Source organism: Spermophilus citellus (genome assembly GCF_964194105.1).
Source record: "Spermophilus citellus genome assembly, chromosome: 9".
Lineage (NCBI taxonomy): Eukaryota > Metazoa > Chordata > Mammalia > Rodentia > Sciuridae > Spermophilus > Spermophilus citellus.
The window spans coordinates 73238796-73259058 of NC_138191.1; the positions used below are offsets into that span (position 1 = coordinate 73238796).

Sequence of the window (20263 nt, forward strand, 5' to 3'; positions counted from 1 at the left end):
AACAAACAAACAAAAAATGCATCCTATGGTAACTGATAAAGAAGAGAACCCAACTTGTTCAGTTTTACATGCAGCTTTTAGTTGTTAGAGTTTAATTCACATTTCAGTGGACAACAACTATCACTATGCCTGTATTGTATTCTATGTAGGTAGAAAACAAGGCTGGGTGAGCTGAAGCAGTGTACTCAGGATCACCCAACCACTGCGTAGCAGACGCCAGCTCAAGGGTTCAGGGCTCACATTCTGCACAGTTTCCTTGCCACATGTCCTTTCGGCTCTCCTTGCACACAAATTTGAAGGGGGTAGATTGTTAGGTCTATGAAAATCTTGTTCCTGCCTTCTGGTTTCCAGAAATGGCTTCAGGATGAGTTGTGGAGAACTAAAAACTCAGATCTTATAAATATTATTCATAAGCTAGGCACAGTGACACACACCTGTAATCCTAGAGACTCAGGAGGCTAAGGCAGGAGGATTGCAAGTTTGAGACCACTATGGCCAACTTAGTGAGATTCCATATCAAAATAAAAAAGGACTAGGGATGTAGCTCAGTGGTAGAGTACTATGGGTTCAATTCCCAGTAAACCCCCCCGCCACACACACATAGTTCATAAACTTTAAATTCTCTATTTGACTTGGTGAAGGCAGCAAAATAAAACACTTTTTATCTTGTTGAAAATGGAAGAAATCATTGCTAATATAAATATCTCTGCCTCCATTTAGTATTGATTTATTTAAATGCTTGCTAAGAATATCCAACAATTTTATCTTTCCTAAAATTCTGAATGCATCAGAATTCAAAGCAATACTTGTAGTCTAGGTATTCATTAATAAGTAACTTTCAATCCATCAAATTATTCAAATTCCACTTTGTTTTTTTCTTGCAGCAAATAATCTGAAAGTTTGAGTTATTACTTAACCCATTTTTCATTGTCCTTCATTTTATACGCCTAATTTGAAGATCTACTTTATTTGAGGAAAAATGTGTTCCATTAGATCCTTTAAAAAGTCTGTATAAGTTTCTGTAACAGTAACCCTATCAATAAAGACATAATTAAATAAAAGTTTGGGTAGTGTGGAATGAAAATACTTGCAAAATTAAGTACTACTCTTTGGATATTTTGTAGGTCAAAGATTTTATCAAGTATTAATGCTCTCACTAAGTTTGTGTTAGAAATTGAGTGGATACAAATGAAGGAAAGACTTTGCTCTTAAAAAGTATATCAAGGCCATATATATATATATATATATATATATATATATATATATATATAAACATATTAGTAAGCTTGAAGTCATGTTTTAGAAAACCACATGTGATCATCTTTTCACCCTGCTCCAGTTTATATATTTCTTGGCTTAGCCTTTTTCTTGGGATCAAGTTCATAACCCTTAACACGGCTTATGGTTAGACTGAGCTTATTAGTTTATTTATCTTCAAGATTTAGACCTTTTGAAAGTGAAAGTGGCTGATAAACCACTTCAAGTTTGTTTTATTAATTTGGACTTATAAAACACCTCTTTTCCAAAACCCATTTTCAAAACTAGATTTGTTTCTCTTTTTAAAAATAAAAATTCCTTGTAACAGAACACCATATGGCTGACAGTATCAGCCATTTGAATCTTTCTTCACTACTTGCAATGCACAAAGGAGGTAGCTGTCCCTAACCACACGGATAAGTGTATTTGAATGAGAAGTAAAGCTTATCCTCCCTCTGCAAAGGATCAGAAAAGAGAGGTTGAACATTGCTCATTATCTGTCACGACTATCCACATGTGGAAGTCAGAATGATCACTGCACATGTGACTGGTTTACAGGTCCAATGAAACTATATCACAAAATAATGCTGACCAACCGTTGAATAAAAATGTAAATATATCAACACTTTAAATATTCGATACAATTTAGAAGAACATAATTCTAGATGGTTGTGATAATTGATGCTTGTTAAAAACTCACATATTGTGCTGGGGATATAGCTCAGTTAGTAGAGTGCTTGCCTTGCCTTGCCTTGCAAGGTCCTGGGGTCCTGGTTTCAATCCCCAGCACCACTCCCTCCCCCCCCAAAAAAACCATATTGTGCAATTTTTGAAATATTTTAATTGTTTAATCTAATGCACACAATAAACTTAGTAGATAAGTAGTACTAATATTACCCATGCTTTACATACCAGGAAAGCAAAACACAAAAGAATTCTAAATTGCCCAGGTAACTTCAGTTGGAATTTGAATCCATGAGATGAATATGGCTCTAGAAACCAATTATTCCAGTAATGTTGAAGGTACAAATTTTGCTTTCTTAAAATTGTCATATTATAAACAGTGGTCTCCATACTTATTTGATTAAATAACCCATCAGTAAAAAGTATATACTTTAATAAGTGTATGTTTGCTTCTTGAAAAAATGTATACATTTGTTAGTATATACATATAATATATACATTATAAAACATACTTGAAAATATAAATTTCAAGAATGAAAGGTGAAATAACAATATTTAACATATTTCAATATGATCCTCACTAAAATATTAGCATTTCATTTTTAAAAAAGAATATATATTGCACTTTAAATACAGCAGTTCAAAGATGTAGATGTAAGTTCACTTTATTTTTTCACTTGGTTTTAATGACTAGCAGAGCTGCAACCTCACAAGGATGAATTAAATCCATACTTTCATGTTATTGTGTGGCAGATTTACTCAGAGTTCTCTCTTCTAATACCCATCCCTTCAGTGATGCTTTCCTTTGCTTTTTAAAACAGTATTTCCTGAAAGAGACATACATTTAAGTTTATAAAAGAACACTTGCCTTTGGCATCATACTGTTTTCCACATATGGATTCAGTTAACTTACTTCATCATAAGGAACAGAGCTTCTCTTAAAAAGTATGTGATTGTTTTAAACACTATAACCAGGAAATGTTAGAGATACTTCTAAACATATAGCGCTGACTTTAGAGAAGTTATGTATTGAACTGGTTTGCATGCTTTAAAATATGATTGAAAACCAGATGTAAATCCATACTTTGATAACTTAACAATTTGAATGTTTACATAATGAGCTATGAAGTCTGATTAGATCTTCATGGACTTTAACCTGACTGACTGGCATGGACTTGTGACATGGAATTGTGACCTCGTCAGCAAGTAGCTCACTTGTAGGCTCTTTATCAGTATTAAAAAAATAACCAGCGGTGCACTTGAAGACATCTTAAGGCTTTGTCCATTTCATTAGGGTTACTTTATTAAAACTACATAATGTGATCTCAAAGTCCCCTTAACAGGCATATATGTAGTATGACACAGAGGACTGGAAGGCAGCATAGGGGGTGAACCTTGCCACCATCAACCAATGGCTCATCTGACATTGCCGCAGTCTGGCTGGGCACAATTCAGGAGCCACTTGTCAAAAGAAACGAACTTTATTTTTAGAACACACACACCACACCACACAGCTCCTCAGGAAAAACCCTCAGAGCCCAACTGCCACCAGCGGCTTCCCACAAGCCTCTCAACCTCCCCCACTCCTCCTGCTCTTGAGGCCAATTGGCTGGGTCGCGTGGGCGGAGCCAAAAAAAAGTCCCCCAATGAGCAGCTCCGTGGTCTGAAAGGGCAGGGAAACAGCCCAATGAGCATCACCACAGAGGAGCCAATCAGTTGGCAGCTAGAAGTTTGCTGGGGCCGCTGTGAGCCAATCATCAGCTGGCAGCTGGAAGTTTGCTGGCGCCCCTTTGGCTGTGGCTCTGAACATGACATGACTCCATAAGACATAGATAATGTGAGGGTACCAGTGTCATTCATATGTTATGTTTTCCCCAGGAAAATCAATCAGAATTCTGAAATGTTCTTCATTTAGTTTATCTTGGCATCCCACCATGGAGATCAATGGCATGAATCTAAAAACAATACTTGGACTCTACCAAAGGTATGGCCTTGCTATTCACCAGCACAGGATAAAGTATCATATTCATAGGAGCAGTGAGGACAGGAGTCTCCAGTAGACGACTGCTGGCACTGTCCATTAGGTCAACCACTACTAGCAACACTTCAGCCTTGGTATCTTGTCCAGTGAACTTGGTACCAAGTTGAGTGTACACAAGCCAATGCCAAATGGAAAACCCTATCACCATTTTTTTTTAGTAGTTTACTCCTCTCTTTTTAACCACTTCTAAAATTAAGTAACTGTTAGCCACTCATATAAATAAATGTCTACATAATTAAATTCTTTAAGTTTTAGGTGTCAGTTTAGCTTCTCCTCACTGGTCCTTCATCTATAGTTTGATAGTTTATTATAAAGTGCTCAGAAATGTAGACTCTATAATCTGTTAATTATGAATTTTGGCTCTGCTACTGCCTAACTATAACTTGAGTGAGGTATTTAACCTCTTTTGCCATAAATGTGAAACAAACATAATAATAGCATTGACAACAATAATGGTAATATAAGAAGAAGTATTAGTGCTCAAAAATATTTTTTGCCAGTGTCTTGTTTCTCAATGTTATAGTAGTTTTCAAGTACATGAAAATGTAAATTATCCTAGAACAACTATTTATCCAATTGTATCCTTGGCAGACAGACAGTGCTTGGTGGGAGAACACTGATATCTTCTAAAGTATAAATCTCAAGGGATCATTGCAGTATGGCAAAAACTGTAATATCCCAGACTGTTCTATTAAGGATCCTCTCCTCTTGTGATATTTATAACCAATTTGAATACATCTATTATGTTTTCAAATTGTGTCAAATATTTCAACATGTTTCTAGTTACTCAACATTTTTTTCTTATGATTGTAGACAATGTCCCCATTTTTCTGCAGTTATTCCCTTCCAAGATGGGGTAGACTCAGCAGAGGAATATAATTTTGTTCTTAATAATCCCAAGGCTGCTAATTCTGAGCCATGTAAGTGCTCTAAGTTTCATGATGTTGAGAGACACTTCCTAGCAGTGTTGCACAGGTATATGTGGGGGAAGAACTTATTCCTGGTTCTTCATGATTCTGTCAATAGGTCAAGAAACACTGCAGCACCAAATTATGTGAATTTTATGAAATTTATACTAATGCCATTTTACACCATAGCTCTGTCAATTTTATTTCTAAGCACTACTCAATTAACAAAAGCTATTTAGTCAGTGTGAGCCCAATTCTTTGCTTCCTGGCCCAGCTCCACCATGCACACCAAGGGGAAAGTGTTCTGCAAAGTTGGACGTAGTCTTTACTGGACTCAGTTTTTTCATGTGCCCTTTCATCCACTGAGCGACTGTGGAATATTTTATTAATCTTAACATATACATATATATTTTACAACAGTTGAAGCATCTGAAAAGTCTCCCCCTCATTCTTTGAGATGCCTTTTCACACGGCTAGATATCAGCCCATTGGAAAGTGTGACAGCAGGGGTTTTCCACTAGGTCAGTATTTTCAGTTATAAAAAGGAGAAGATGTAAATTTGAGATTCACAAATTCACCAATATTGGATGCTCAATTAACTTGAATTTAGGATATACAATAAATTATGTAAGGTCCAATTATTATAGGGAACATGCTTACATTAAAATATTATTCAATGTATATCCAAATTTTGAATTAACTGGTATCCAACATTTGTATTTACTACATCTGGCCATCCTATGAAGAAAAGTATTATACAGAAGAAAGTGTGGCAGGTACTTAAAAGTACAAGATGCAAATATGACTTCCTGAAAAAGAAATCTTTTACTAGTTATAATTGTCTTCATCTTTTTTTTTTTAAGAAACATGGAAGAATCCATGAATAATGAAGAAATCTTTATATAAATTGCTTACTCATCAAATGTAAAACACCAATAGTAAATGAGTTTAAAAAGTCTTTATTTTAAAATGGATTTAAATTTTTTATTTAAGAATATTAAGTACTAATTATTCCATATTTTGTTCCACATACATAATGTACATATAATATATATGTATAATGTGTATGTATGTGAACACATTTAGATTTCCATGTTTCACTATCTGTATTCATTTTCTCTTGCTACCATAATGCATAGCATAATTTACCAGTTTAAACAGCACAAACTTATGATCTCACAGTTCTGTAGCTCAGAAGTCTGGGAACATCATGGCTCAGTTGGTTTCTCTGCTTAGAGGGAGGGCTTAAATCACTGGCTAAACTCACCAGATCAGTTCTTCTAGAGATTTTGCAGGAAATTTATTTCCATGTTCTTTTAGGTTGACAGCCAAATTCAATTCCATGTCATTGTAGGACTGAGGCTCCATTTTCTTGCTGGATGTTTCATGGGTTGTTCTTAGTTTGTAGAGGCCTCCCGTATTTCCTAAAACTTGGCCCATTTGTCTTCAAAGCCAACAAGCACCTAGTGGGGTCTTCTCATGTTGTAATTCTCTCTACTTGCATTTCTCCACTTCTGCCCCATCTTTCCTGCCCTCCCTTATACTAAATCTCTTCTGCTTTAAGGGCTCATGTGGTTATATTGGGCCCAAAGGAAATGATTCACAATCATCTCTCTTAAAGCCCATAATTTTAATTCTATTTTGCAAAATTCCTTTTTAAAATATTGACAGATTTTAAGTTTAGAATATAGACTATTTTTTGAGGGGATACATAATTCTGCTTACCACACCCCTAATTTTTCAGATACTCTATGTGATTGGCATCGAAATTAAGGCATTTAAAGGGATGATTCCAAACAGAAGACAAAGCTTCATCTATTTTATTCCAGTTTGAATTATGCACAGTTAATAGAGCATACTTTTTAAATTTTGATGCTTAAATGGATAGCTCCCTCACTATTTGTACAGTGATCTAAATGGATAGTTATTTTATATGACCCCTCGGTAGCCGAGTTGAAACCCACCCTTTGTTCATGGAAGATGCAGTTTGTCCTAAGCCAGTTAGTTTAAAGGCAATAAAACTATTTAAAAAGACATATAAGTTCGGATCATGACACATTCTTAAATGAACCAGATTTCATTTGATGTATATGAAAAATTAAAGCACGGATCTAAAAGTGCTATAAGAGAAATTTTCTCATTCTTTTTGGTAAGATCTGACTGACAAGGGCATATAGATGGTTTCATTAATTATTGAAAAACAGACTAAGAAAATGACTGACTGGGATGCTTCATCTGGAAGTCTGAGTTTTGGGCCCTTGGGTTGTCTGTACCTGAAGGTCTAATCCTTCAGAATTAGCTCATGCATTTCCACTGACTCATCTACTTCGATTTCTTGTTTTTAAAAAATAAGGCTCTTAGAAGTTTTTAACACACCATCAAACAACAGAATGTGTTTGCTAAACTGCATCTACCTGAAGTTCAAAAACAGATCTCTGTATAGATAAATATCAGTTAAGATGAAGCAAGAGAAATTATTTCAAATTTAAAATATGGTTTTTTCTCTAGGATTAAGTGTTCATGGTTTCAAATGATTATTTTTTTCTTCACAGCTATTTTCATTCTTTTCTGTATTTTAAAGTGCAGTAATAAATTTCAGAATCCTTACGATTCCCATCTAAGGTCCTTGTCCTGCTTATTCCTGTAAAGGTATCACAGACTCCTAGTTAACACTCTAAAAGTGTGTTTAAAAATTGAGACAAAATAGTAATGAATGAACGTTTGTTTCAAGTCATCAATTAGGCTCTGTGCTTCTGTGACACTAACATTTGGAGATAAATAATGAAGGAACACAGCTGACAAAGTAAGCACACATAACTAAACACTAAGCAAAACATATTGTCTTAAAGACACCATTTTCTCTTCTTTTTTTTTCCTTTCTCTTTTTCTTTTTGTGGTGGTGATGGAGGAGGAGCTGAGCATCTAACCTAGGGCTTCAAGTATGCCCAGCACACTCTTTACCCCTGATCCATAACCCCAACTGCAAAGGCATTGTTTTCTTAAGGTGATATCTCCTATTTCAAAAAATGACTCAAGTACTCAAGTCTGCTGTTAAGATGTAGCCACTGCCATGAAGTGGAGTGCTAATAATATCTTTCCAACTGTTCAACCTGAAATATAGATTTTTTTAACTATTCTCAAAGCCATTGCCTCTCTGGGTTAATTGCCAACTGTTTTTTTTTTTTCCAGAAATACTTTTTAATTCTATATAATTTTGTTTTGAGCTATTTTTTCTTGTCTCATTTCAGGCCCTTTTTACTTACTTCATAAAACTTTTCCTTTCCAAAATATGCTTTCTATTCCATGAAAACTACAGAGTTTTAACTTAATTTTGATATAATGTCATGTGCCTTTAGATGCCTTTAAGTGATACTGATTATTTATATATGGTTTTTGGCTCTGTTAGAAAAAGGATTTAAAGTAGCTTATCTATTTATGGATAAAGAAAAAATGCAAGCAATGTAAAAGGAGCAAATGTAGATTTTACCAATCACCTCAGATTTGCTGGATCATATGACCCAATATAGTATTATAATATTCAGCAAATTTGAGACAACTGAACAAAATTCTAAATAATAATTTTTGAAAAATGATTATTCTAGTAAAAATCATTATTATTCTGATAATTTTTTAAAAGATCACTTTGACTTTTATTAAGTGGTAAGAGAAACTTTATTTAGGGCTATTGTGATAGATGTCAAAACTGGCAGAAAGGGAGAGGGATTAGCTTAACTTTCAAAGCAGTAGAGACAGCTGGGGATTTATAGCCTGGGAACATATTGAGGGTGATGGGATAATTACTAAGAGACATCAAGGGTAGGGGGAGTTTTTGCTAAACTGACTTAATAAGGTTCTTACTGAACAGCAGCCTGGAGAGATCAGATATCAGTGATGAGAGATGAGTAGTTTGATTACATATTGAGAGTGATCAGATATCAGAGGAGGGAAGATTCTCTGTAAACTGACTTAGCAGGATTACTTACAAAACTGGTCTCTACAAGGATGGACAGTGAATCCCATCGTCAAGGCTTAGTTAAGAAGGGGCTGAGAGGAGCCTGTCTAACATCTGGTCAAGGAAACAACCTTTGTCAGTTTCTAGTAACTAAAGCAAAGGAAGAAAGTGTTGTCATATGGAGTTTGCATTGTCCAAAATAGTAAATACCCATCATTCTCTCCACTTCCATAGAATTTAACTCAGGTCTGACTTTATAATTTGCATGTCAGCTTTTTAATAAAAATACTCTGAAAGCTCTATGTAAGTAAGGTGACATTTAAACCAAAGCAGTGAGGGAATGACCATGGCAATGCTTTGGAGACAAGCAAATACAGCTGCCTGGGAGCATGCTTGATGTGCTGGAGGAACAGCAAAGAATCAATGTGAGCAGACTGAGGCAGAAGGACCTGAGGAAAGGGGAATTCCAGAGACCATGTCATTTCAGGCCTTTCAGATCAGTCGTGAGATCTTTGGCTTTAACTCCAAATGAGATGGGTAGCCACTAGAGGATATGAAATATGGTCAGACATACATTTTAAAAAGATCAGGTTACCTGTCTGGAATTCCAGCAACTTGGGAGGCCGAAGCAGGAGGGTCACAAGTTCTGGACCAGCTTCAGGAAGTTAGCAAGGCCCTCAGCAACTTAGCAAGACCCGGTCGGTCTCAAAATTTTTAATTTTTTTTTTTATAACTGGGAGATAGCTCAGTGATAATGTGCCCATTGGACTCAATCCCCACTGCCAAAAAAAAAAAAAAAAAAAGTAAAAAGATAAGGCAGAGTACTAAGATGAAACAGATTGTAGGAAGGTAGGGATGGCAACAAGGAGATCTGTGGGGAGGTTTTTGCAATAGCCCAGGGGAGGCACCATGATGGCCAGTTTCAGGGTAGTAGTTGTGAAAGTGGGTAAGTAGTCTTCATATTCTGAAAGCTTTTCGAAGGTAAAGATGAAGAGTTGGCTAATAGATATGCCTTGAACCAGAAAAATTAGATAACGTGCACTAGTGAACAAAATAAAGTAGCAAAAATGAGTTGGAGGAAAGAAAAGTAGTTTGTTTTTTTGACATTTTTAATTCACAATGACTATTAAAATTCCAAGTGGAGGAGTCGGATTGGATCTAGGGACAGATGGTATTTTGGACCATTGGGTCTGATAACATAAAAAGTGAGTGAACAAAATAGATCTGGAAAGCAATGTGGAGATTCCTTAGAAAACTTGGAATGGAACCACCATTGACCCAGCTATCCATTCCTCAGTCTATACCCAAAGAACTTAAAATCAGCATACTATCACAACACAGCCACATCAATGTTCACAGCAGCTCAATTCACAATTGCTAAACTGTGGAATCAACCTAGATGCCCTTCAATAGATGAATAGATAAAGACACTGTGGTATATATACACAATGGAATATTACTCAGCATTAAAAGAGAATAAAATTATGGCATTTGCAGGTAAATGGATGGAGTTGGAGAATATCATGCTAAGCAAAGTAAGCTAGTCCCCATAACCAAAGGCATTCTCTCTGATTAGTGGATGCTGATCCATAATGGGCAGAGGGCGCATGGGAAGAATGAAGGAACTCTGAATTGGGCAAAGGGATGTGGGGAGGGGAGGGGATATGGAAGTAGGTGAGATGGTGGAATGAGATGGACCTCATTACCCTAGGTACATGTACAACTGAACAAATGGTGCGATTCTACATGATGTACAATCAGAGAAATGAAAAGTTGTGCTCCATTTGTGTACAATGAAATGAAATGCATTCTGTTATCATGTATAACTAATTAGAAAAAAAGTTTTAATGTTAATATAAAAAATAAATTGGATCCATGACCAAGGTTCCAAGTGATGGCTTATTTTCTCTATACTGTTTTCTCCTGTCTCTTCTGGTTGTTCAAGATTGGCTTAGAAGGCCTATTTTCCATTGCTGTCCCTTTTGTTCTTTCCTGTTGCTGGGCAAATGCCCACTGTGTGCGGACCTTACTGAATTGTATTGCACTCGCCAATTGACTGGTCCTGGTCATCTCCATTATAGTCCATGTTTCTTGAGGAAAAGGCCCATGATGCATTCAGAACTCTTGAATGAGAGAATAAATAAAAAATCTTTGCACTTAAAAGGTAAAATCTGAGTGATATTTGTCCCTGCCAACCTTACCCACCAGAATGCATGCTACTTTACTTTTGTTCACTAACAAACTAGCCATCTTTATCAGCTGTTTAAAAGGAAGACACTTTCTCAACTCCCTCAAGTCTCTTGGCTTTTTTCTGTGCTGTTCCTCATGGAAAATCTTTCCCCCTCCATTCTTTGATCTTCTAATGCCTTACAATTCATCAGGTCCTGGAAGTCCTAAGAGAGTGTACTTCCTGAAACTTCATGCTAATCAACCTCAGTCTTCTTTTTTTGTCTCTCCTAACAGTCCATATTTGTGAATTAATATCATAGTTTAGGAATTTACAAACATCTCTGTGATTACTTATAGAGTCTTTTCCTTACTTGAATCTATGAAGACAAAAGATCGTGTCAATTTTATTGATTAATATGTATGTACCAAGTCCTCTCTACTGTAGTACTTATTAGATCCTTCAGAAAATTCTTAGAATAAATAAAAATTTATAATACATATGTTTATATTATTATCCATGTATATAAGCAATATAACCAATGTATATGTAATTTTTTTGATTATATAAAACTGTAACACCTTTTGATAAAAATGCTTTAATTTATTTTTTCTAACTTTTTGAAAAATATGAGCTTATGGAATAAGAATTAGCCTCCTACTTGCCTTATAGCACCTGGTTTTTATAAGTATGTAAATATTTTCCCTTTCTACAGAAAAATTAATGCACTTTCCAGATCTGGACCTCCCTCAGGGAATGTTCCCTTTCCTCTCTTCAATATTTTAGCACGTGATATAGAAAAGTACGTCCAAAATGTGTAAGCTGCTTTCCATACTCAGTTTTAACAACAACAACAAAAAGTCTAGGAAACTTTAGAAAATATTTTAAATTACTAATTTAAGTGGAAAATTATAGATCTAGAAATTTTAAATAATTTAAAGTTATTTTATCTTACAGCTGTTTCTTGGTTGAGATAACAAATTCAATATAAAAACCTCATAAAAATTATTTAAAGTTTTTTCAAACCAATAGTGATTCGGCATACACTTTTATACTAACCAAACTTGAAACATTTTTATTATTTAAAAATACAAATGCATTTATTTGTAAAATTAAGTACAGTTGTTTCTAAATTTATACCAAATAGCTATAGCTATTAAAACCTAGAAAATAGTAAGTATTTCTCTTTTGTAGGTATTAAAGAGTTTATAAAATTAAATATTATTAAATTGTCACTTCAGTTAATTATTTGAACATATAAATAGGGCAAAACTATTTCAACTAAATCAATTTGAATTATACTTTATCTCTCCTTTGCTATTGCTAATGTCTTTCCTTTGTATGGAAGCATTAGTGTAATTAGAGTTAATTAATCATATAATTAGAAGTAATAGACAGTTAGAAACAGAAAGAAAGTACTAGACCCCTTATTTCTCTAAGATTTCCTCTCAAGGACTCCCCATAGAGAAATGACAACATGAAAATCTCCGATCCATTATTTTATATGCTTGTTATAATAATAATCACCTAATTTCATTTTGAGAAGTTATATAAACTCCTTAAATATAGAAAAAAAATAGTTTTGTATAGCAATAAGCTTCTAAATTACTAGTAGAATTAACAGAAAATTATAACACTGTGCTTGGCTGCTGTCATTTAAAAATGGCTTTTGAAAAATCTGTTTGAATTAATAAAATACATTCAATAAATGATTAATCTGATAATATTTCCATAGTACTTAATATTTTAAATGATTAGCATTCTTATATTAGAATAGATATACATTCAAAGCATACCTCTCATTTAATCCTCTAACACTGCAAATATAACTTGAAATTTCCAAAACCATAGGACAAAGAAGGAAAAGAAGAAGAAATTTCATAATGTGGTCATATTGAGAAGGGTAAAAACACTACACATTCTATTTAGCTCATAGTATAAAATATAAATAGAATGTGCTTATTAAAATTTATTTGCCTCTTCAACAAATATTTATTTCATGGATTGATACATTGAAACCTTGAAGGTTAAATCTGGGGAAAGGAAATCTCAATATAAATATAGAGAATTATCCAGATGAACCATAAAAAGAAAATACATTCAAAAAAATTTTAGCAATAGAAATAGAGATGTCTTGTTGAGTTTTCTAATGTGCTTTCAAATTTTCTTTTCCAGACTAAAGTTTTTAAGAGCTGAATTATTTCGAATAGTTTTTCTTAAGGAAACAGTGAATAAAATTTACTTCTTCCAGTGTTTATGAAGCTTTCCAATCAAAATTTGTCTTATATTGTTTATGAGTCATATTACTGGCAAGAGATGATACCATCAATATGTAGATGTTGTTGTATCAATTAATGAAGTTTCTTGAACCAGCAGCTTATCCCAAACTAGCAATTGCACTACTACCTTATACACTAACAAACAATATTCAGTGATATTATAAAGATAAGCCACACTTGCCTATCAGAGTGTTTATACAGTGTAATATATGAAAATATGTTTTTTTGGTTTTTCTTATTGAAATCTTTACTACTTATTTATTTTCTTTGTGTCTAAACAGTTTATTATGAAAATAATCTAATTTTTGAAATTAATATATTTTTGCAGGTTAACCTCTTGGCTTTTGGAGTTATCATATACAAAGTCTTTCGTCACACTGCTGGGTTAAAACCAGAAGTTAGTTGCTATGAGAACATAAGGTTAGTGTTTCTTGATGCTCCTGAACTTTAGTAATTAAAAGATTAAGTAGCTTGAAGTATCAATAATTTTTGGAATTACTGTGTTTTTTTAATTGATTGGTTCACACTTCCTTCACCATATTTAAAATACTTATTGGTAAAAATATTTAATGTATGTAATTAGACTATAAATACCACAGATTAAACAGTAAGTGAAGCAGTCTTTTCAAATATATTTCCTTTTGAAAGGGAAGAGATGATGACTATGTTTTAAGGCAAAAAAAAAAAATAGGCCTTAAATTTTCTTTTATAAAACAGTTCTCAGTACTTAGTCAATTTTTCTTTTTCATAATTCCTTTTGCATTTTGCCATGATTTTTTTTCTTTAACCCTCTCTCTTTAAAACTGATTTATTGAGACCTCAAAAATGGTTTGTTCAGGAAAAGCTGAAGTGTACTATAGGGAACAAGGGAAACAGCTGACTGTTGGTGTTGCTTGGGAACACTCCTGTAGTTTCAATCCTCACCCAAGATTTATAGTGGGGATTTAGCAAATGTTTGATCGATTACTTTCTTTTAGTCTTCACCATTCATAGCTTCATGCTGTGTGCTGGTTTTAATAAAGTTGAAAATGACTCATTTTCTGGGGCACATTGCTAAAACACCTTCTGCAGTAAAGAATGATTGGATTGAAAATGAATGAGAATAATCACTAGTTACTTCATGTTCAAGGCAGTACCTTCAGTGAGCAGGACTGAATATTATACTGCCCAAAGTCAGGGGCAATCAGTTGAAAATATGTAAGTCTGAGTATATTTTTTCTAAAATTTTTAAAAAATCAGTACTCTGACATCAGTTTATTTTGAGTTAACTACATTGCAAAAGCAGTTTCATATTCTACACTTTTCCTCCTAAACCTGAATGAAAAGGAGAAGCCTCCTTTGATGTCATGGCTATGTGCTGACCCAAGTCCACACCCAGTATCATTTTCAAAGTTTCTTGGGAAAAATACTTCTTGATAGATATATTTTATCTTTGGGAACTAACTGACATGTTGCATTTGAAATCAAAGCATACCCACTGCAGTATAGCATATAAAAATGTTTTAAGATTAAGTAATTCCTGTAAAAATGCCATATTTTAATAGTGGGACTTTGATTTTAGAATCACATCCTGCTTCAGTGCAGTAGCAGACCCTTAAGACTGTCCCATCTAAGTACAGGACACACTTGTCAGTTTCAAAGTCATCAATGGTCTTTGTCAAAGATTTCTGGTTTTGCAAACAATTCATTTCCCATACACTTTAAGGAATGTGAAAGATGCAGGGAATATACTTGGCTTTCTTAATGGAAACCTTCCAAACACATTTCCAGGTCCTGTGCAAGAGGCGCCCTTGCTCTGCTGTTTCTTCTTGGCACTACCTGGATCTTTGGGGTTCTCCATGTAGTGCATGCATCTGTGGTGACAGCTTACCTCTTCACAGTCAGCAATGCCTTCCAGGGCATGTTCATCTTCTTATTCCTGTGTGTTTTATCTAGAAAGGTAAGCAATTTACTATTTTGCCAACATCATAATACATTTACATAGCATCAGCTAACAATTGATTATCTCATAGATTTATGACATATCTTTATTAATTAAATATAATGCATTTTAGAATTAAAAGAGAACACTAGGGAAGTATACTTTTTAAAAAATTGATATTAGATGTGTGAATATAGATTAATTATTATACTCTGATAATCAGAAGATAATAATGCTTTAGAAAACCAAATACAGTTTGTGATTTGAATATAATTTGATATGATTGTCATGATTATGATTAACATTTCTTCTTTTCATTTTCTTTTTTTCAAGATTCAAGAAGAGTATTATAGATTGTTCAAAAATGTCCCTTGTTGTTTTGGATGTTTAAGGTAAACATGGAGAATTATGGATGATAATAGCTGAAGGAAACCAAAAATCCAAGCTATGGAGGACCAATGCATAAAAATGACTCAATCCTATTCACCAGTGATTAATCATTAGATAATCACAATTTTTAAATCAGTTTTTCTGTTTACAGTCTAAGAAATATAGATAACAGGAGATAAAATAACATACCATGTATTTACAGTATGTTTTCCTACATGCCATAGTTAGTAATGTCAAAAATAGTATTGCAGATATTTGGAAAGAATTGGCTTCTCAGGAGTAATATCACTGTGCCCAAGGAAAGATTTTCTTTCTAACACAAGAAATATATGAATGTCCTGAAGGAAACTACCAGCTTGATATTTTTGTGACTCATGTTGCCTTTGAAACTAGTCCCCTACCACCTTGGTAATAAGCTCCATAACAGAAAAAGGAACATAAGAGAATGAAGGGGCGGAATATCAATCAGCAAAAAGGAAATGGCTGTTGTAACAATGAAATGTACTTTGAATAAACATGCTTTTCTGTAAACTAGAGGAGAGACTTTTGAGATAAAATAAATAATTGAATAAAAATCTCTTACTATTTTGTGAATTGCTCTGAACTTAAATACGAAAACAACTTAGACCTCTATTTGCTATATCCATTTTCTTTTATAATATTCTAAGAAATAACTCCACAAATGAAAAAAAAATCTATTTTTAAGTTAACATTAGATTGAGGTATATGGTATTTCTATACTTATTTCATAGATTGTAACTTCAGATGCATAATCAGTAAAATATAAAAGTGTCAAAACATAATGTTGTTATGCCTGGAAGTGTGAAAATGGTATGTATAAAGCTGAAGGGTTTTATTCTATAACGTTTTAGTGTAGTGAAATTATCCTATCATGGTAGACTAGTACATTTTAATGCTTTATTATTTTTAATTTTAGAAATACTATCATTTAATTTAAAGGGCATTGTAAATATGAAAGTATTCATAAAGTGAATTACTATTTTTTTCTGTTCAGAAAAGTACACATTTAAAAATGTTATTTATAACAAAGAAATCACTGAGAACTGTAGAAGTTTTCACAGTGGATCTATTTTCTAACAGTTTTCTATTATCTATTAAAGCAAATCTGCTTCAATGTATGGCTTCTATCTATTCTCAAATCTTCTTATTAAAACGTAGAAGCAGTGAATTTATTTCAAAAAGTTGTAATTGTTCTGTACCTACCAGCCTGTAAAAGTGTACCAATATACTGAATATTGTGATTTTATATCATTTCCTTTAGCTATTAAAATGAAGTTTGTCAAATTTTGCTCTAACAAATAAAATGTTACCTAAATGAAGCAGTCCTGTTCCTGCTTTTCTAAAATTTCTCAAGAAAGATGATCTACCTGCCAAGGTCTTTTTTATGCTTTTAGAGAATCCTATGAATAACTTTTAATTATAATTTCTTACTATCTAAGCCTGTGACCTATTATTATCATTGTCCTTACAGACTAGTTTTAAAAGGAATGTAATATTGAAAAACTAATCTATTCAATCAATGTATACAAAACCATGCATGGTAGGCAGAACACAGGCCTTCCAAAATCATCCACATCCTAACCTTCAAAATCTGTGAGCAGGGTGAGGGGGAAAGGGGTTACAGATGGAATCAGGGTTGTTAATCAGCTGACCTTGGGATGAGGAGACGATACTTGATATCCAGGTGGGCCCAGTGTAATCACAAAGGTCCTAAAAGTGAAAGAGGGAGTCGAAAGGGACAGAGTCACTGTGATACAGTGTGACAGGCTTCACCAGCCATTGCTGGCTTTGAAGCAGACAAAGTCCACAGACCACAGAATTCAGGTAGCCTTTGGAAGCTGACAACGAATGGCAGGGGACCCACTCTCCCCTGAGCTTCCAGAAGAAATCAGCCCTATAGACCTTTCTTCTAGTCCAGGGTTACCTGTGTTAGACTTCTAATTTCCAAAAATGGTAAGGTAATAAAATTTGTATTGTTTTAACCCACTAACCTTATAATAACTTGTTATAGCAGCAACAGGGACTTAGTACGATGGAAATATTCATGTAATAGCATCTTTAGAGTATTCAGGTGAAGATAAAGCTTAACTCCAGCATCACCCTCACTTATACATGGTTGAATAAAGCCTAGGAACAGGTATATTGCACAAATGGTATGACTTTATTTCGTTTAAACCAGAGAAGTGAAAAATTGTGCTCCATTTGTGTACAATGAGTCAGAGAGCATTCTGCTGTCATGTATAACTGATTAAACAAAAATGCCTATATTCTTTAGCATGGCAGTCAAGCTCTTCTCATAACTGCTCACCTTCCCAGTTTTCACTTTCACCCTATTCCCAATTTCTTCAGTCTCACCAAACATTTAACTTTTCCCACGACTTACAGCTCACCAATTTCTCTTTTTCTGGAATTTGCTCCTGTGACAATCATTACTCTGGAAAACATCTACTTGTCATTAGTGTATCTTGATAAATGGACATCAAAGAAATATAACTTCCCTGACTGAAAACTCACCATTAACTACAGAAACCATAATCCCTTAAGAAAAAAATACCTGCTGGTTAAATGACTACACTATAGTTAGGAAGGACTTATTTACGTGTAATATACTAATTATTAAAAGTATAATGAAGCCTATAAGCAAATAGTTCCCAATCTACACACTAGGCATAAACAAGAAGCCTTATATGCTAATTTGATGAAGACATTTCTTTAGCCCTTTTTGATTCGATGCCATTCAAAATGAAACAATATGTGCTAGTTTTAATTTTCTATATATGCCATCTACCTTATTATAGCCATCTTAAATGCCCTACAGAGTATCTCCCTTTAAGTATCAATATTATTGTCTAATTTTCCCACCATGAAAATTTGAGGAAATCATAGATTATGAATTGAATTCAGAATTTATTCAGAAAGAGTCCCATTGTTCAGGTGTTCTTCTTCTGCCTGATGTCTTCTCCCATATAAACCATACATACCCTTCAAGAATCCCACCCTCTATGAAGTCTCTCTGATTTGGTCCTCATGAATTTCCACCATATTTACAACTGTACTACTTACAGGGTACAGACTAGACTTCTTTGTGGAGTCACTATTCAGAGCTCCAGCTTAAACCTTAAGTTTTGAAATATAGATGTGAGAGAAATAACTTAGTGTAGCATTGAAAGGCAAAGATTTCTTCTTGAAAGCTGATATAGATTTCTGTTGTTGAGTTGTGCTATCTCATTTAATTGTCACAGTAATATAGGCAATTCTAACTTCCTTGGTCGGTATATGAAAAGTGCTTAGTGTCACACAGCTAGGAAACTTCATAGTGTTAAAACCCAACATCCAGGTGGATAGAAAGTAAAAGTCTAGCTTCATGCTCAGGATTTTTCCATCCCCACAGACACATATTTATGTAGTATAAAAACAATATTGCTGTTGTCAATTGTGTTCTCTAGTGGATGTAGGAAGCCCAATGCACTCTCTTTTTTTGTGGGGGAAGGGAAAGTTGGGGATTGAATCCAGGGTGTTTTACCACTGAGTCATACCCCCAGCCCTTTTTATTTTATTGTTCTGAGACAGAGTCTTGCTAATTTGCTCTCTAAATTGCTGAGACTGGCTTTGAATTTGCAATCCTCCTGCCTCAGCCTTCTGAGCAGGTATGAGCCACCACCCCAGTTCATAATGTGCTTTAACACGGGATTTTGATGTCTTTTCTACATATGCATGTAATTTGAAATAAGTGCATATCATATGCTTTAAGGGAAGTGATTTCCCATTTGCCCTTTTTCTATATATTTATTTCTACCCCTGCCCCCCACTCACTCCCTCAACCAGACAATTCATTGAAAAATACTGCAGTATATTCTTCCATATTTTTTTCCTGCTAATGTCATTGTCTTGAAATCATTTACATGAAATCTCATCATGAGGACATTTCTGTCATTTGCTTTTCTGATTTGCTAGCTCATTTATTCTTTGTAGCAGCTGAATCCTATTCCAGATTGAGTATGAACCATGAATTTCATACGTAGTATACAATCTGGATTAATGCAATAACATACTAGAAAGCTTTAGTGCCTTTAGAAATAACATTGTCTCAGACATACAGGTTGGTTTTATTATAGAAAATAACAAATACGTTTTTTTTTTCTATGACAAATGTGAACCATCAATGAAATCTATAAGCTGAAACCCCATAATTGCTGTGTTTTGGATATGTTCCCCAAAGGCCCATGTCTTAAGGTCTCTGTCCCCAGCCTCTGGTGCTGTTGAGAAGTGACAGGGCCTTTGATAAGTGAGGCCTAATGTGATGAAGCTAGTTCATTAAGGATGGGCCCTTGAAGAGGACTATGGGAATCTAAATTCTTTATCTTCCCCCGCCCTCCCCCCCACCTTTTTTGTTTGTTTGTTTCCTGTCTGCCAAGAGGTGAGAAGGTTGTTCTACCACACACTCCCTACCATGATGTGCTATCTCAACATAGACCTAATACAATAACAAAGGTCAATTGATCATGGACTGGAACCTCTGAAACTGAGTCAGAATAAACTTTTTCCTATTTGTGAATTCATCATCTCCGGTATTTTGATACAGTAGCAGAGAGCTAACTAGCACAATAACCCTCTCACCCATGTAAAGATAGCTTGCTTGATCT

The 20263-nt window shown here is 34.3% G+C and overlaps 1 protein-coding gene across 1 annotated transcript in view; it reads left to right on the forward strand.

Moving 5' to 3' along the window:
- The window catches only part of ADGRL4 (adhesion G protein-coupled receptor L4), a 114048-nt gene extending 97408 nt beyond the window's left edge, over positions 1–16640 (forward strand). Inside the window, exons 14-16 of the mRNA XM_081305360.1 lie at positions 13617–13708; positions 15059–15227; positions 15543–16640. Coding sequence (XP_081161486.1) covers positions 13617–13708; positions 15059–15227; positions 15543–15605 — 324 coding nt within the window. The 3' untranslated portion in view covers positions 15606–16640. The remainder of the gene's footprint in view (positions 1–13616; positions 13709–15058; positions 15228–15542) is intronic.
- Positions 16641–20263: the final 3623 nt, after the last annotated feature.